At 43.2% G+C, this 18228-nt stretch overlaps 1 protein-coding gene across 2 annotated transcripts in view; it reads right to left on the bottom strand.

Annotated features, from left to right (window-relative positions):
- UBA5 (ubiquitin like modifier activating enzyme 5) overlaps positions 1–18228 on the bottom strand; it is a 76088-nt gene that overhangs the window by 26581 nt on the left and 31279 nt on the right. For both annotated transcript variants that reach the window (XM_078663852.1, XM_078663853.1), the window contains exons 5-7: positions 8954–9040; positions 7914–7998; positions 6125–6229 (exon numbers count right to left, since the gene is read on the bottom strand). In XM_078663852.1, coding sequence (XP_078519978.1) covers positions 6125–6229; positions 7914–7998; positions 8954–9040 — 277 coding nt within the window. The remainder of the gene's footprint in view (positions 1–6124; positions 6230–7913; positions 7999–8953; positions 9041–18228) is intronic.

Here is an 18228-nt window from a genome sequence, read left to right as displayed (position 1 = left end):
GGCGCCAAGGCGAAGAGGAGCAGCAACAAGGGGCAACCTTGTCGAGTGCCTCTGCCAAGAGAAAAAACAGGGGATTTTTTGACGTAAACGACCACCTGCGCCAGCGGCTGACAGTACAGAAAGCGCACCCATTTCGCAAATTCAGGACCAAAACCTAGTTTATGAAGCACAGCAAACATGTAGGGCCTTTCAATCGTGTCAAACGCTGAAGCAGCATCCAGAGATAGCGCAACCGCATCCTCCCTGATCGTATACGCCCGGCAAAGTACTCCGTGGAGCCTGCGGAGATTAAGGGAGGTATTTCTTGCCGGCATACACCTGGACTGGTGCACTAAGTGGGTGAGAACTTGTAGTGAACGAGTGGCAAGGATTTTCGCAAGGCTTTTGGCTTCTCAGTTAAGCAAAGATATAGGCCTCCAGACGAACACTGGTTGGTGGGTTTAGGGATGACCATAATGTTGGCTAGTCTGTGATTTTCGGGGAGGACCCCCAACTCGTTACTTTCTCTGAACACATCAGTGAGAAATGGCAGATTTATTAATACATGCACCCAGAGGGTACCTTGGAGGTGCCCTCTGAAAACCTACCAGCCTCTAGTGTGCTGGCTGACTGGTGTCGACCAGCCTGCCACCACATATGTTTTGTTTTTTACATTTGTTGAGCACAAATATCACCAACATGGGTCTCATGATGCTGTAGCGGGTTCAATAGAGGGGAATCATTCACGGCATAGGAGAGAGGACACAATGTCTTCTGACCCCAACCCCTTGCAGATGAGAGCCTATGGTCTCCGAGGGCAGAAACAAGGCCGTCTCTGGCCGGAGGTGTTCTCACCTACTCCAAGCAGAATGGCTAAGTAATCAGCATATTAAGGCAGGAGGTTTCAAAGACCTCTGCTGTCTTTGATATGCGACCACAGCCTCTCCAGATAGGGAAAATGCCAACCTCCTGCCCTGGGCCCATTTGTCATCAGGACAGGTGGAAAATTAGATATGCAGGGAGGCATGGTGCACTACCAGGCCAGTCACAAACTAAGGTGAGCTACACATTGTGCCCCACTTTAGGAAAATTCTGCCATCTTGGTGATGGCATAATTAGGAACTATGGGACACGGTTATGCCCACTTCTGACTACCGTTGATAGGTAGGTCAATAGAATGACCATAACGTCTGTTGAAGAATGAATCTCCTTTCTAGGATGCACTCATTATAAGTGCCATGTAAGTCCATTAAATCCAATCTGGACTATCGGTATCTGAAACAATATATACATTCACCAATGTCAATCTGTATACAAAAATACCCAGTAGGGAATGGCCTACAGTCCATGTGAGTAAAAGAGGACTGTGGTTATGCTTCACGCAATTAGGTAACATGCGTGCTGAACATTTTATATCTAATAAAGGGCCCAGTCAGTATCGTTGGAAAAGGGCATGTTGCCATGTGTGTATGACTCCGCCACTGTCTATTGTAAGTCGATGTGCAATTCCTCGTGTGTGTCTCAATGTGCGCGCAACGTGGTCGGTCAAGACAAAATCATGTACAATTACTTTAAAACATTGGTCAAGCTGAGTACCGCGAGCATGGCCACCCATGGGGTGCATTTTAATTGGGTCGTGAAAAGCCACGTGCATCACGCTCATGATGTAGGAAACTATTCACAATATAACAATAAGGCCAAGTGTGGGAACGACCATATCCAGTCTAATACAGTGCCCTTAGAGTGATGAGCGCATACCATAAGACTCGTTACATCTCAGACGTTGGTGCCAAGCATCCTTCTGTACATGTGCTCATGGTAATTTTAAATTTACAACCTACAGCCTGCGTCATGCCATTTCGATATTTCACTATGGATCCATACTGTATTAAGTAAGCGCTCCTGCACTACACTAGATAGTTTATAGAGTACCACTATCTGCAGGTACAATAATCATTTGTTTCTTTAAATGTCTAGATTTATCGCACAATATCATGGACTTGGTAGCATGTTCAAAGTGCTTTGGAAATCACTCCCAGTGATACAAAGTAAGTGATGCACAGTTGAAATTATTGATGCAATCAGCTGCATACACTGCATGTTAAATCAGCTCAATCCATAGTGAAATATCGAAATGGCAAGGCAAAGGCACCAGGTTATTAAATCTAAAATTACCATGAGCACCCGTACAGAAGGATGCTTCGCACCAAAGTCAGAGATGTAATTAGTCTTCAGGCATGCACTCATCAATGTATGGGTAATATATTAGACCAGATGCGATGATTGCCACAGTTGGCCTTATCATTATTATGTGGCACTGTTTCCTCCATCATGAGCATGATAAACACAGCTTTTCATTTCCGCGGCCCGATTTAAATAGCCCATCTAGGTGGCCGTACAAGGCTTGAAAAATGTTTTAATGCAATTGTGTCTTGCCCGACAGCGTTGCACGCACATTGAGACACACGGGGAATTGCACATAGACCCCAAATATGACAGCAGCTGTGTCGAACACACATGGCAACATGCCCTGTACCAACTATACTGACTGGACACTTTATTAGATATAAAATGTTCAGCACGCACGTTCTTCAATCACATTATACATAACCACAGTCATTCTTTATGCACATGGGCGGTAGGCCATGCCCTATTGTTAGGGTATTTTCATATACAGAGTGGCCCAGCTACACAGATTTATACTGGTGAATATATATATTGTTTCAGATACTGATAGTCCATATTGGATTTAATGGACTTACATGGCACTTATAATTAGTGCAGCCTAGAAAGGAGATACATTCTACCACAGACGGTAAGGTCATTCTATTGACAGACCTTCCAGCAGTTGTGCAGTGGATATACAGCAATATTGTTGTTTCGCACATTCCCTTCTCTTGTGCACATTAATGAGCCATTTATTAACACACAACAGATAATACAGAGACAGTAATTTCCGATGCAGACTGATGGTTGGTCTGGTTTCTGTCTCTCAAAACAGGCAGATAGTGACCCAGACGAATTGTCCTGAGGAGACCCTACCATTTACAAAGGGTTGAAACGTCGACATAGATCAACTTTAGTTCTTTGATTAGCATTATGCTATGTTGTATGCACATGCGTGTTTGTATAACTTGACATAGGACCCATGGCTGATTTATGGTTGTCTTTGTTTTTAATATATTTTAGTGTTTATGCACAAAACTATGCACTGCATCGTCCGCACTTTTTATGAGGCACACTGTTGTTTACATTTGTATAGGAGGAGAATACACAACACAAACAGAAGCCTTTCCAGTCTCATTAGCTGTTTTTTGCAACCCAAATGAGAACCTTCCACTAGGCTGCTTAAATAATAAATTTAGTCTTCGTTCCTTCCCTCCCCCCCCCCCCCCAATTTATACAAAGAAGATTCCATGTTGTTGCAAAGAGACCCACAGTGGACTGTCCATATAATGTACACAAGTGTGCAGCCACCACCATTAGACATTTTATGAACTCAATGCAGACTTTATTCCGGACCCTAACAATTTTAACTGGTAATGAGCACTCCTTACCATATAATGAGATACTTGTTGTTGCTCCTGTTCATCGGGATATGGAAGTAGAAGTCAATCAGATCAATAGTCGTCCTATAGTTTCCCTTCTGTAACAATGGCATCACTCCCTGAAGGTGGCCATTTTTAATTTCTTGGTCCTGACATTTTGCTTGGGAATCTCTATTATTGGCCTTAAAGTCAGGTCTTGTTTTGGGATCAGTTTGGCTCCTACTGGTGTTAAATGTTAGGGGCATCCTACATGAGATGTCACATCCTTATGGACTGGCTCCTGCCTTGTGCTCTGGCACAAAAGCTGTGTTTGTTCTGTGCAGTACGCTGCCACTATGGACTTATCCCCGTTGGTCTGCTCAGACTGGTATGGCTTATTTTTTCTGCAAACCAGGCCTCCCCACTGGGCTTGTAGGGCTACCATTGCCTTAGCAGTGCTGTGCTCAGTCTTCAATTGTTGAATGGTTTCAGCCACACTTTTGCAGTAAGGCCATCTCCTGTGAAGAGCATGTTGATTATGGATGCCTGATCTTCAGACTTGAATTCTGACACCCTTAGTCAGGCGTGTTGTGTGGTCTTGGTGTGGTGCCAGTACACAACTGCATGGCAACCGTGATAATGGCAACCAGGGAAGACTGCAGGCATTTCCCTGCCAAAGTTTCCCCCCCAGGGTGACAGTTTCATCCTTTATTTTTTTTTAAATTGTTAGAGCAGATGTTAAAGGAAATCATGAATCTCATCCCATTGATGGTGACCAACTCTTCAGAGCAATGCATTTGAATTGGCAATATGCCACTGGGTGGCTGCTGCCACTCCGTTTATCAGCCTACTCCCTGCAGCCTTTTGCTCTGTCTGGTGGTGGATTCCGATACATTAGCCCTCTTTTTAGACATTATCAGCAAGTCCACTTGTGCGTTGGTCTGTTTATATTGGATCCTGACTTGAAGGCTTATATTTCATCACTCTTGGTGTGACTGCCTTCGAAGAAGCAGCTGGTACTCTAAAGACTTCTTTGTCCTGCTCTACAATCCTAGTGAGAATGGACTGAAACTGGCTCCTCTTAAAAAAAACTAAAAAAACTTTTCTGAGATGGTTAAAGCATCTTGTAGGAAACAAGCCTCCACCTGTTCTACCTCTAGTTGCATCACATAGGTAACTTTTAACCACTTCGTTATACAAGAAAAAGTCATCTAGGGTTCAGAGTAGTGATGGGAAGGAGTCAAGTTTACCCTCTGTTTCTCTCTGGAGAAGAATCAGCCTCTACCTCTGGTTGTTTGTCTTCCTCCAGTAACAGTTGACCTCACTCCTCGTAAAAGGTCCTCTTACTCCGTCTCTCGTGATTGTCTATTGGCGTTTCATCCCGAGGCCACTTTTCTCCTGTTTTTGAAGGTATTCTGCATGATTTTGAGGAGTCCGACTTTTTCGTTTGCAGCAATGATGCCATTTTAGCCTCAGACCACTGCTGCTTCCTATTGACATCCAGCGATTGTTGTTCAGCATCATCCACCAAGCCATTCATCCTTTCTTACCTAGAATCTAGAGCCTCCTCCAGAGTTGAAACCTAGTGCAAAGGTTGTCCTACTGGTGTCTTTTGGTTATGACCCCGGGGCCTCCATGATCTTCGATACAGAGTCCACCATCGAATGCCGAGCTGTGGACGGCTGTTTTGGTGTCTTTAAATTCAATGTTTTTGGCTCAACCCCGGTACGACCATGAGTTACACTTTTCGGCCTCAACAAATGCTCTTTTAGCGCCTTTGCCAGCAAGTCCCCAGTCTCCAAATCTACTTATGCCCTATCCTTTGCATCAGATTTTTGCTTTCAGGGACACGTTTTACCTGGGACATGGCATATTGTGCCCAAAGTTGTTTATCCCAGACCTTTAAGGTCATGCAGCCTTCAATCTTATGAACCTTCGGGAGACACAGATTATAGGCTTTATAGATGTCAATTTGTGATGACAATTAAGACAAAGCCTAAACAGGGTATTTGACATGAATTCCTGAATTCAGGCGAGACCCCATGATTAGACTCCATCCCAGCTATGCATTCTCCGATTCCACGTAGTTGAAGCCTAAAAGAAAAACCGTCCTGTTGAATTTTTTGGGCAATTTTTTCAACATGAGTTTGATTTGTTGTCATTGTGAACTCCAAATCTCAGCCCGTCCAACTGTTTTACCTCAAGAAGCATCAACCCGGAGTCCTTGACTCAGCTTCCGAACCATGTGTGGGAAAAAGAATATAAATATGACAAGCTTGTCTTTGAGCATTGTGGGCTTACATTCAACATCATAGAAGGCTGGCACTGCCCCACTTCTCATGGTGATAAAAGAAAAATTAGGGACAGTTACGGACCCAACTACTACATAAAAGAATAATACACAGCATTTGAATCGAGAAAAGATTCATGCCGCACAAATACACGTTTCTATAAAATCCTATCTGTAACTTCACATCAGGTCCCCTGTCCTCAGCCCTGATATCCCCCACTTAGTGTGAAAGACATCATAAGAGAAGCAGATCCCCTAAATAGAAGATGACAGCACACAAAGAACATATTGAAAACGAACAACAGAACAGAGGAACATAAATATGTACCGCAAAACAGGCAGATTCTCCAGGTATAAGAAGCTGTATATGCCCTGAAACTGCATTTTCACTGACACCAGACTCCATCCATATTTGGCCAAGCTCATTACATGCCTAAAAGGAAATGCAAAGGAAAAATATATGTAAGTAGACAGCCACCAATGGAATAAAAAACTGTTTTAATACGGTGGTCATTATTTCATAGGACTGTGGCACAGTTATTATAATTAGTACCTCTAGTTACATACCTGTCACAGAACAGGCAGACTATATTTTCTTAAAATCAAACAAGTAGGCTACATGACCCTCATTCTGGAATGCAAAACAGTATAAGATCTATCCTACAGAGGTTACTATTGCAGATAGTGCCACGACTACTACTATAATAATACATTTACAATTAAAAAAAAGTTGGGTATTCTGGAATCGAAACGGTTGCATTCAAAATAAGAGGCAAACATGACAAAAAATTTTTTTGAAGCTTACAGTAACTCAAAAATATATTCAAAAAAATTATATATATATATATATATATATATATATATATATATATATATATATATATATATATATATATATATATATATATATATATATATATATATATATATATATATATATATATATATATATATATATATATATATATATATATATATATATATATATATATATAACTGCCCCTATTCTGAACAGTCCCCACATTAGTACCGGTTTCTTGATTATAAGTTTAAGAACATTTAGCGTCTCTCCATGGGCCAGCATGTTATCTAGACATTTCAGATTGGTGGTACAGAAGTGATTGTTTAAAGAACACAGCCCAGAATAATGTTTGTATTTAGAAGTAGGACCATTCATAATATTTTGGAGCTGCGTGCCTTATGGGAAAAAAAATACATATACATATATTTTCTTTTTTTGTTGTTTTTTTCCAAAAGGCACGCAGCTCCAAAATATTATGAATGGTCCTACTTCTAAATACAAACATTATTCTGGGCTGTGTTCTTTAAACAATCACTTCTGTACCACCAATCTGAAATGTCTAGATAACATGCTGGCCCATGGAGAGATGCTAAATGTTCCTAAACGTATAATCAAGAAACATGTACTAATGTGGGGACTGTTCAGAACAGGGGTTGTTTAAGGCCTCACACTCTTTAATATCTCTTTCTCAACACTCTGAAGCAAAATTCACGTATGAAAATAATTAATGACCTGCTATTGGGGTAGTGAAACAAATGACCGAAATGAGGATGTGCTAAAGTGGGCAGCTCTTTTCTAACCTTTTGCCCTCCATATTAACAGAAGCTTAATAAATGTTAAAATAGTTATTTATTGTTGGCATTTGTGTGCCAAAATATCTTTAAACCATTGTTTAAACAATAGTTCTCCAATTTCAACTGTTAACCATCTCAATTCTTCAGTAATAAAAACAAAGTTCATTTATTAAATGTAAATAGTCTTCTGTTATTTAAATAAAGTGCTCATGAATTATTAACATCTAAACCAAAGATGCAACCATGAATTATTAAAAAAGAAAGAACCAATACATGAAAATTATTTATACACCAAGTAACTTTGCTTCATAACAATAAAGAACTTGAGCTGAATCTCGAGAAAATAAAAGGAAGAACTCACACCAACACTATGGGCACATATTTTGTGTCCTGTTAGGCAAATGCTTACAGATAAATCTGTCATTCTAGCATTTGAAGGGATAAGGTGTATAAGGAAACTGGTTACCATTAGTCATAAAGAGAAAATTAGCATGGCTCACACAGAGAATACACATACTTACAGTATTAATTGCCATACGAGCTTCAAAGTTGTCGACACAGCTTAGAACAAGGTCAACTGGCTTCCCTTCTTCATGACCACCATAACTGAACCAGCAAAAACAAAAATGTATTCTAAATATTTGATCATGGACTGAGCAATTACTAATCCATCAATAATGTAAGGAAACAAGGTTTTAATGATGAACATCTTTCCACAAGAAAAAGTTTCTGCAAGCTAGTGAAGGGTAGTGTATTTAACAATTTCAACAGAAGTTGCCTTTGTTACACAGAATGTAGAATTGGTGTAAAGTCATCACAATGGCTGGTTGCATTTTATTACATGCTTGACATCTGTTGCAAGTGTGAGGGAACAACTGCATAGATGACATGGTAATTTACTAGCATCTGAAAAAGTGCTTCCAGATTGGCAACAGATGCAATGTGACACTCCATCAGTCGGAGATGGGTTCATTTTAGCCCTAAAACCGGTTGGGATTTGGACATCACATGTAAGACTAATACCTCAGGAATTAGATAACTAACATCATAGCTCAAAAACAGACTGTTGTACAGCATTAATACTTCAGGTTCTGTATTGGAGGCAAAGTTAGTGACAAATACCACAGTGCAATAAATAGCCTTCACATCTTTTAAAAGAGACCTATTAATCTAAAATCTATTGTGTCTGTGTAATTAAATGTGCTACATGTTCAAAAGTAGGTTACTGGCATTCGGGCACTGCGGAGATAGTGGTGGAACTTGGTCATGAGCAAGTTCCCACAAAGCTATTTAAAACCAGTGACATCTGTGGACTACACACACAAGTAAAGATAGTGGCAAAATCAGAAAGTGGGTGTGGCCAGTAAACAAAAGGTACCAGAAGGAGTTTGATGACGGTTGAGTTTCTCATACAGATGTTAAAGGAGTTCATAAAGCATACTGCAACCAAAATCCCCAAAAGGTCATACCAAAAAGAGTTTATTTTCGTAGAAACATGCTGAACTGATGCTTTAAAATTGTTGAAGTGATTCAACTTGCATATAAAATGCCAAAGTCTTACCTGATTCGGTCCATGAAATGTTGGAAATTATCCATAGTCGTGATGTTGTAATTGTGCACTTCAAACTGGACATCGGGATTGATATTCCTTAGAAGAAAATTGCAACAGGCACATAGGTTACTATTTTGGCTACAGTTCAAAATCAAAGAAAACACCATCTACCAAACACTGAGTGAATCTTTTCAAAGAGTTGAGTGCATCTTTGAAACATCGAGACATGCATGTATATACACATCCCCTCCTTGTGGATGGCGATTCACCAAAACACCACAGGTAGATGCTGTGACATCATAAACCCTGAGCCACCTGATCACATCATAGGGATGTCCTTCGTCCCACCCTTAGAACTTCAACAGCTTGTGATTACACATTTACTTTCTATTCCTGCTCCTGCCTTCATGTACCCTGAGAAAAGAGGCAGTAAGGCAGTGGCAAGTGTAGTCGTTAATTAATGTCCATAGTTTTACGTTATTCCTCAGATGTATATTTTGAATAAAGGTATTTATCACCAAAGAGGAATAGTTCACATATCCTAATTTGAGCCTTTATATAAAAACACAATGACGCATCTACCACTATCACCTCAAAAAATTAAGTCAAGCATTTTTATTTCCAAACTGGTAAACAACTGAATTTGAAAAGAGAAAGTAAAGATAAAGGTGCACATGTCTGCGGAACAGCTACAACAAACCCCGTATCAGGGAAACATCCAGTTAAAAATCTATTGAAATCACTAAGCACCCCATATAAATTCACAAATCTAATGTCGTCAAGTCTTCATGTGTAGAATTATTTCAAACATGTTCAAATCCTCCCTTTCTTTCAACCTCAAGATATTGAAGGATGATCCAAGGCATGGTAGAGTTCCAATTCTTTATGGAATATTCACTTAAAAACAATTTGATTGTAGCCCAAGGCATTTCGTTCAATAGGAACTACTTCAGGGAAGAAGGTTAATTGAGCAAGACAACATAGTCAAGACTCCTGAGGCCTTGTTAACTATATGATAAGATTTTCCATGTCTCCTTTACTTACAGGATTACATTCATAAAATGTGACGTCTGTTAAACAACACAGAGTAACAATTGAATATACAGAGCTAAACAGAGTGTATAGTCAGGTAATTAAAAAAAAAAAACACCAATATTGCATGCATCACCATGTTGTAAATATCAGAGATTGGTGGTTGATAATGTTGAAATATTATATATTTTCTCGAAATTACTTTTTTCATTTTGCATCCACCTGTGTCTATAGTGGGGTATCATTTGGGTAGCACTGTAAGTCTGATGCTGAATCTAACTGGGGTAAATGCTTGGAAGACATATTGGAATCCATATTGTGTCTTTTATGAAATTGGTAGCATTGTTTGGGTTGTTTCTATGCAGTTCAGTTTGAGATTTAAAAAAAAATACTTTATTGGTTATAATAAATAACAATGGGATGGATTCATTATTCTATTCGGAATATACTTTATTCAATTTCAAGTCATATTAAAATCATAAAAGCACAATTAAAACATTCATGAAAATTGACAATACTTTATACAAAATTGTCTAAACAACTTCTCTTTAAGAACATTTCCATCAATTATTCTTATCTCGGTCAACCTGAGCATTTAGGACCAGGCATTAATACACTTTATGCATTTATAAAGAGAAATTCATTACCTAGTAATACTCTCTTTTTTTCCATTATACTTTTCAGGAAGCCAGACATAATAGTCACACAATGAACATTTTCCAATAATTGCAGATATAAAAAGGCAGGTCAACATTGCCTCCAACCCGGGCGACTCCGCTCTATGCGTCTGAAAGACTAGGCAGCCTTTGGAGGACAAAAGGTTTTGAGAAGTGGGATGTGATCGGTATTTGCAAGGTGAGTGATCTCTGGGCCAAGGGTAGGATTAAGACCTTTGAGGAGTTGAAGGTGGAATATGAGCTGAGTGATAAGGAGTTCTTCCGTTATATACAGATTCGACATGCGTTAAGTTCGGTTTTTCCTGAAGGTATTGTTATCCCGGAATCATCCCCACTCGAAGATCGGGTGCTCGACGGATATGTTCCCGACAGCACTATTTCTTTGATATATAAGAAATTGATTAACGATCGAGTCGACCTGTTGGCGCAACTCAGAGAGGCCTGGACCAGTGACGGTCTAGTGTTGGATGATAAGGACTGGCAATCGGCGATATCCTCACCTAAGGAGGTCGCGATTCCGGCCCGTCTCAGACTCGTACAGCTTAAGATCCTGCATTGGGTTTATGTGACCGGCCCTCGCCTGATTCGTATGGGTTATTCTGTGGATGGGTTGTGTAAGCGTGGATGCGGTTTAATTGATACTTTCCTCCACATAATTTGGGAGTGTCCGGAAGTGGTGGTGTTTTGGAATCGAGTGCATGCTGTAATGGAGGAGGTCACGGGTGTTGCGCTGTTGCCTGAAGCCAGGCGTTGTTTGTTGAATGTTTGGGAACCGACTGATTATGATGTGGCGCAGACTCAGTGGGCGACCCTTGGGAATATGGTTGCAAAGAGAGATATTGCGCAGATGTGGGGTTCCCAGAGACCGCCCACGGTCTTGTAATGGAAGGAAAACAGACTGGTGTATGTTTAGAGAGAAGACAGTGTATGTGGCACGCGGCAGACCTAAGAAATGGGGTAAAATCTGGGGCCATTGGAACTCCTACCGAGGCGATGTATGTACGCCTCCCCTGGCGGATATTCCGGATGTTCGTCTTTCCCCCTGACCCGACATTCCTAGTGTTGTTTAAGCCTCAATGTATTGTGACCCTGATTTTCCCCATGCCCCCCCCTCACACTGATGATTTGTATTAATTTGTAATGCACTTTCCTTCCTCCTTGAACACGTACCCAGCTGTATTGCCTTTTATGCCTAGTTTGTTTATGTTTTATTGATAATAAAAAGTGTTACAAAAAAAAAAAATTGCCTCCAACCCCCTTGTTTTAATAATGGCAGAATCCATCTAACTCTTTCCTTTGAATATATTTTACAGAAGAGAATCACGTGAATAGTTGATTCGACACCGCTACCTTCCCGGAGAGCTGGAAGCACGCCGAACTCAGCGCTCTACTAAAAAAGCCATCAGCCGACCCCACCGACCTCAAGAACTACCGCCCCATCTCGCTGCTCCCGTTTCCTGCAAAAGTCATCGAGAAGACCGTCAACAAGCAGCTGGCCGCCTTCCTCGAGACGAACGGATCCCTCGACATCTCGCAGTCTGGCTTCCGGGCCAACCACAGCACCGAGACCGCCCTGATCGCAGCCACCGATGACATCCGAGCACTGCTTGACAACGGAGAAACAGCAGCCCTCATCCTCCTAGACCTCTCCGCGGCCTTCGACACGGTCTGCCACCGAACACTAGTGCAGCGACTCAGCAACGTCGGAATTCAGGAGAAGGCACTGGAGTGGATCATCTCCTTCCTCGCCGGAAGGACACAGAGAGTCCGCCTCCCCCCATTCAGATCTGAAGCCACCGAAGTCATCTGCGGCGTCCCTCAAGGCTCCTCGCTCAGTCCAACCCTCTTCAATGTCTACATGAGCCCCCTCGCAGACATCGCACGCCAGCACAACCTCAACATCCTCTCCTACGCCGACGACACCCAGCTGATTCTCTCCCTCACCAACGACCCCGCCACCGCCAGAGCCAACCTTCACGAAGGGATGAAAGAGGTAGCCGAATGGATGAAGAACAGCCGCCTGAAGCTGAACTCGGACAAGACGGAAGTCCTCATCCTGGGATCCTCACCCTCCGCCTGGGACGACTCCTGGTGGCCCCCCGCCCTAGGCAGCGCACCCAAACCAACAGACCACGCACGCAACCTGGGCTTCATCCTGGACTCCTCCCTCTCCATGACCAGACAAGTCAACGCCGTCGCCTCGTCGTGCTTCAACATCCTGCGCATGCTATGGAAGATCTTCCGGTGGATCCCCACCGAGACCAGGAAGACGGTCACCCAGGCCCTCGTCACCAGCCGTCTGGACTACGGCAACTCCCTCTACGCCGGAACCACCGCCAAACTCCAGAAGAGACTCCAGCGGATCCAGAACGCCTCAGCACGACTCATCCTGGACATCCCCCGTCGCAGCCACATCTCCGGACACCTGAGAGACCTGCACTGGCTCCCGGTCAACAAGAGAATCACCTTCCGACTCCTCACCCACGCACACAAAGCCCTACACAACCAGGGCCCAGGATACCTCAACAGCCGCCTCAACTTCTACGCTCCCAAACGCCAGCTTCGATCGACCAGCCACGCCCTCGCCGCCGTCCCCCGCATCCGAAGAGCCACCACAGGGGGACGGTCCTTCTCCTACCTCGCCGCCAAGACATGGAACTCCCTCCCGATCCACCTCCGCCTGACCCAGGACCACCTCGCCTTCAGGAAGCAACTCAAGATCTGGCTGTTCGAGCAGTAGCGGACCCCCCCCCCCCCCCCCCAGCGCCTTGAGACCCTCTGGGTGAGTAGTGCGCTATATAAATACATTGATTGATTGATTGATTGATTGATTTGAGATATTATCACAAGGACAGTGACACAAATTTCTGGACCAATCATTAACAGAGGGAAAACTGACCAAACGGTGAAAAGAGTCAAACCTAAACCTAGTAAGGATGCATCTGTCGTACCGTCCAATGCACCAAATCAGATAAGGTTGTATACGATAGGTCATTATTCTATTATTGTGACATTAATAATTATGATTTGGGGATGATCTTGATGAATGTTATATTTTTGATAAGCAAAGGTTGTCGTGCTCAATGAAGCTTCCTGCCCCGCCCAGAATTCCTGATGGGGATAGGTGGATCTTTTAACTTGGACATATGGATAATGATGGTTTATAGAGGAAAAATGTATTGAAGGTTTGTATATATTTCGTAACCTGTTTGTAATTCTATACGCAAGTGTTGAGGACATTGGACATTACATTTGTGAATTTATACAGGGAGCCCGATTGTTTCATTTCATCTGAATGATGATTCATGGCTACTACCATTGCCTGCATCGTATTCAGGAGGCCTTGCCAAGTGGAACAGTTGGTGATATAAGCAGTTTTTGAGTCTTTTTCCTTGATCCAATAGTCTATTGGATCCAGATAGGTCTGAGCAGGGAGACCCAATTATTCACAGTATCCAGTACATTCGCCAATTTTATCCAGACTTTTCTCGAGAGATGTACTTGCAAGAACCACCTTTGTATTAGCCAAGCTACTCATACTGAACTGTGTTGGTCTCATCTGCATTTAGCAGGGATGAACTAGGTTAAACCGCTTTTCTTTGGGGCACTCATGATGGCTGTCAAAGAATCAAGTTTGTAAAGTGACAAAGGAGGAGCAGTCACTTCTGCCAGCTTTAGGTGCCACTAATTTAGCCTTGCTTGGCTCCAGATCAACTACGTCAGCCTTAAAATGCTCTACAGCTTGAATACGTTAGCTACTCACATCCGGAGCCCCGGACTGGGTATTCTCACTTGATTTGCTGTTCACACTAGGAGCTGGGCTTCTCAGGGGCCACAGGATCTTGTATCATAGACTGGTCAGTTTCATGTACTATCCTTCTCTCCTTAGATATTTGAGTTGACAATAAATGGAAGAAGGTGGTCATCTTAAGTGAACTTGGGGTTGACGTACTCTCTTAAGAAATTCTCCTTTTCATGTCTACCTTGCGGGTTTAGCGTGCTTTATACACATTTTGCACTTGGCAGTGTACAGAGTCTCCTTCGCTTAACTCCTGTCTACATGTTGGCCCGTATTCTTCCAGAGCGCATGGCTGATTACTTGTTTTCTCGGCCAACACTCCTATAATCCTATAGGCCTGGCTGAGGCACACAAGTCTGCAGCGGGGGAGCAGGGACAACTAATGATTGTAGTAATTGTGCCATACTTGCCATTTAATTTGGTTCAGCCACACCTTGCCACTCCGTTGGCAGCCTTTAGCAATTATTTGCAGTTGTTTACGGCCGTTAGCTACTCCCCATTAATTTAGACGGTCTCAGCAGGCAAAGAACTAAAGAAAACTCCTCCACCCTCTGTCTGATTGCTGGCTGATACAGCGTGTCCAGTGCACTTGTGCGTGGACATGTGTGGCCCAAGCCAGCTGCTAGCTGTCGCTGTTACGGACCATCACTGACGGGTCGCTAGCTAATCGCTGGCTGGCGTCGGAGGAATGCACGGGTGAGGCAGGGGAGCATACGGAGGTGGGCAAGCTGCACCAGTAAACCTAGCCTGCCCTCCTCAGCCCCCCTCCAACTGAACCGTATGGTCACAGCGCTAGCTCAACAACCACACCCGTACGTGAAGCAGCACTCACAACGCCTACCCACCTTCTCTCACCTCTTCCAGGAAACCCTCAATGTCCTCAGTGTTCCTCATTTTCCCACTGACAGGAGGCCCAGTAGGCTTACCAGCACTGCACTGCACAGTACGGAGAGGCGCGGAACAGGCAAACTGGCAGGAAGCGTGGGTAGTGGCCGTACAGGCCATCAGCAGCAAGCCAGAAATAATGGTGGCTCCTCCTCCCTCCTTCCAACACGGAACAACAATAAGACAGATAGGACTTTGGATAAAGTGCAAAGTGGATGAGGGGCATGCGTGAGTTTGTGAGGTTTCTGAGTTTTGAGTACTCATAGCTTTGACCAACCTCTTTAGTCTGTTGATTTTGTGTGGCCTATGCACAGCAAAGAATTTCAATACTCTCAATATAAACTATTCACATGTTTATTTCAGAAAGAAGAATAGGAGCAGTCTTCTCAGCTGGGAGTACTGCCCAAGAGGTGTATAGGAGCCCCAAGTCCTTGGTGCTGCTTATTCTTCTAACATGGAAACTGCTGTTTTCTTTCTGTGATTGACAAGTGAGAGGATTTTGTAAAGCAAACTATGTGCCAGTCTTGTTATTGTGAAAGGAAAGGCTGCAGGATTTCATTTTTCTAAACACACAACAAATTTAAAGTACCTTTAAATAAACTGAACACATATTTCAAAACATATCAACAGTTAGGAAAGCACAAATTAAGTGTTTTTAAAACATTTCTCAAATGTGATGGAAACAAATGTTTAATTAATATCAAAACAAAAACAAATCAAGACACCTTACTTGGTGATGTTCAAAATGACAACTATTAACTGAAATCCTATTTTCACATATTACCATTTGTGCGCTACATAGTTTTACACCCTTACCACTCCCTTATTGAATTGAGGTGGCTAATTTGCTGCACCTATTCTTTGTGTGATGGTTGAATTTTTCACAATTCCATGTAACTTTGATGGCAGCACTCCCACTATGAAAATTGTTCCAGCACCACTGTGGTGATGGATAAATCAAAATTCTCCCCTGCTTTGAATGTAGAGAGGAAACTATACTAGCTGGCAAATTAAACTAGTAGTGTGACCAAGTATATGTTGTGTGCATCATGCCATATATGGGTGGATGTATAACGTTACCACGCGGTACATCACAACGCAGCTTTCACAACGCAAGTCGTTAACATGACTTGCGCTGTAGGGTGCTGGACTTAGGAATAGTATGATTTACTATTCCAACTCCAGCCTACGTACAGTAGGGAAGGTGTTGGAATAGTAAATCACACTATTCCTTAGTCTAGAGCGCCCTCCAGTGCAAGTCGTTTTGACCGCGTAGTAAAGGTTGTTTCCCATATGGGTCATCCCTGCTGTTTCTTGAGAAGAAAGAACATATCCACTAGCATCCCACAAGAGTCTTGCATTCAGCAAACTCATTGATGGTATGCCTAAATTCTGCAAGAAAAAGAGGATGCGACACACCTCCTAGATAACTAGCATTGAGGAATGGATCATTTCAATTCTGTTTTTCATATGAATTTCAGTTATACCTCTCAGTTCACTAAATTGCTCAACAAATTAGATAAATCCTCTTTAAAAAAATTAACGCACTACCACAAAGTTGGGAAATTCATAAAATAAAACATCAATGAACTGCTAAGATTGACATAGCAAATCAGAAGACTTAAATACATGGGAATAACTTATTGTGTGCCAGTAATATGTTAATTAACAGTGTGGGACCAGGACACAAAGCATACTGGTACAGTGAGCATGTTTCTGCATTTCAACGGGAGCAGGTGGCAATTGACTATTTACCTACCTGATGCCAGGGATTAACAGCTGTCAATTTCTTTTTGCCCTCAGTATAGATCCTTCGCTTGGCTGTGGACCATAATTCTAGGGCAGAACATTTGCATCTGATAATGTCATTTTATCAGCATAGGCAGTAGCGATTATCTTTGTATGTGTAACGAGGTAGAGGTAGGAAAGCGTACCCCTCGGGACTGGTGGAGTCCTTGCCCTGCTGACCCTGCCCCACCTCCTTCTTTCCAGACTGACAGATGGACGGATGGTCCGATCTACCCGGAAGAAGAGGACGAACTCAGCGGCCCCTTTAAATGGGCATCCCTAACCGAGGAGGAGGGACCGCCCCAGGATGACGTCAGCGAGACCGGATTGGTTAAGAGCCGGGAAGTAATGTACTCGAAGTTTGTGTTCACCCCGGAGGAGCGGAAGGCGGAAGGAACAACGGAGCAGAGCGGAGGAGACGAAGAGATACCCTACCCGAAGGAACATCGCGGAGAAGACGGAGAGCGAGAGAGGGAAGGAGAGCCAGGAGGCCAACGACCCCGTGAACCGCCGTGCCACACTCCCGAGGGAGGAGTGTGGCTGTCACAGGTACGGCGGCGTTGGGCAGCCTGGGTGGGGAGCCGGAGTGCACGAGTGTAAATAGTGTACAAACCCCTGTTCGTCGTTTTCCCTTGTGGTTCTTTTCCTTGCCTCCATACCCCTTTTCCTCCCCTGTGCCTCACCTCCTACCCTCCACCCCTCGTTCACCGTGCACTGTACGAAGAGAAAGCACTGTACGCTGGGTCTGTCCTCACATTCCCCGGGCCCCCCAGGTGCACGTACTCCAAGAGGACTTGAACTAACGGCTTCACTCTTTGTTGGTCTCTTTCATGTAACGGAGCCGGCGTTTGTCCCGCAAGACGACTCCCAGAAGTTCACCAACAGACGTGAGAAGACCACCGCCACGGACCCCAGCGCGTTCCCCCGTGACAGACTGACCCAGAGGAGGCGAAGGACATTTGTGTACAAAAGCAGTCTAAAAATAAAACCTTCTTTACCTGCATTACCTGGTGTCATGGTCGTTCCTACTCCCACGCCCACAGTACGGAACGCAAATAAACATCACTACATTTCGAACTGGTCTATTTTCAGGTTTTTTCCAA

This window comes from Lissotriton helveticus, chromosome 10 (genome assembly GCF_964261635.1).
Source record: "Lissotriton helveticus chromosome 10, aLisHel1.1, whole genome shotgun sequence".
In the NCBI taxonomy this organism is placed as follows: Eukaryota; Metazoa; Chordata; class Amphibia; order Caudata; family Salamandridae; genus Lissotriton; species Lissotriton helveticus.
The sequence above is the reverse complement of the archived record's forward strand: the minus strand, read 5'-3'. Positions and strand labels throughout refer to the sequence as shown.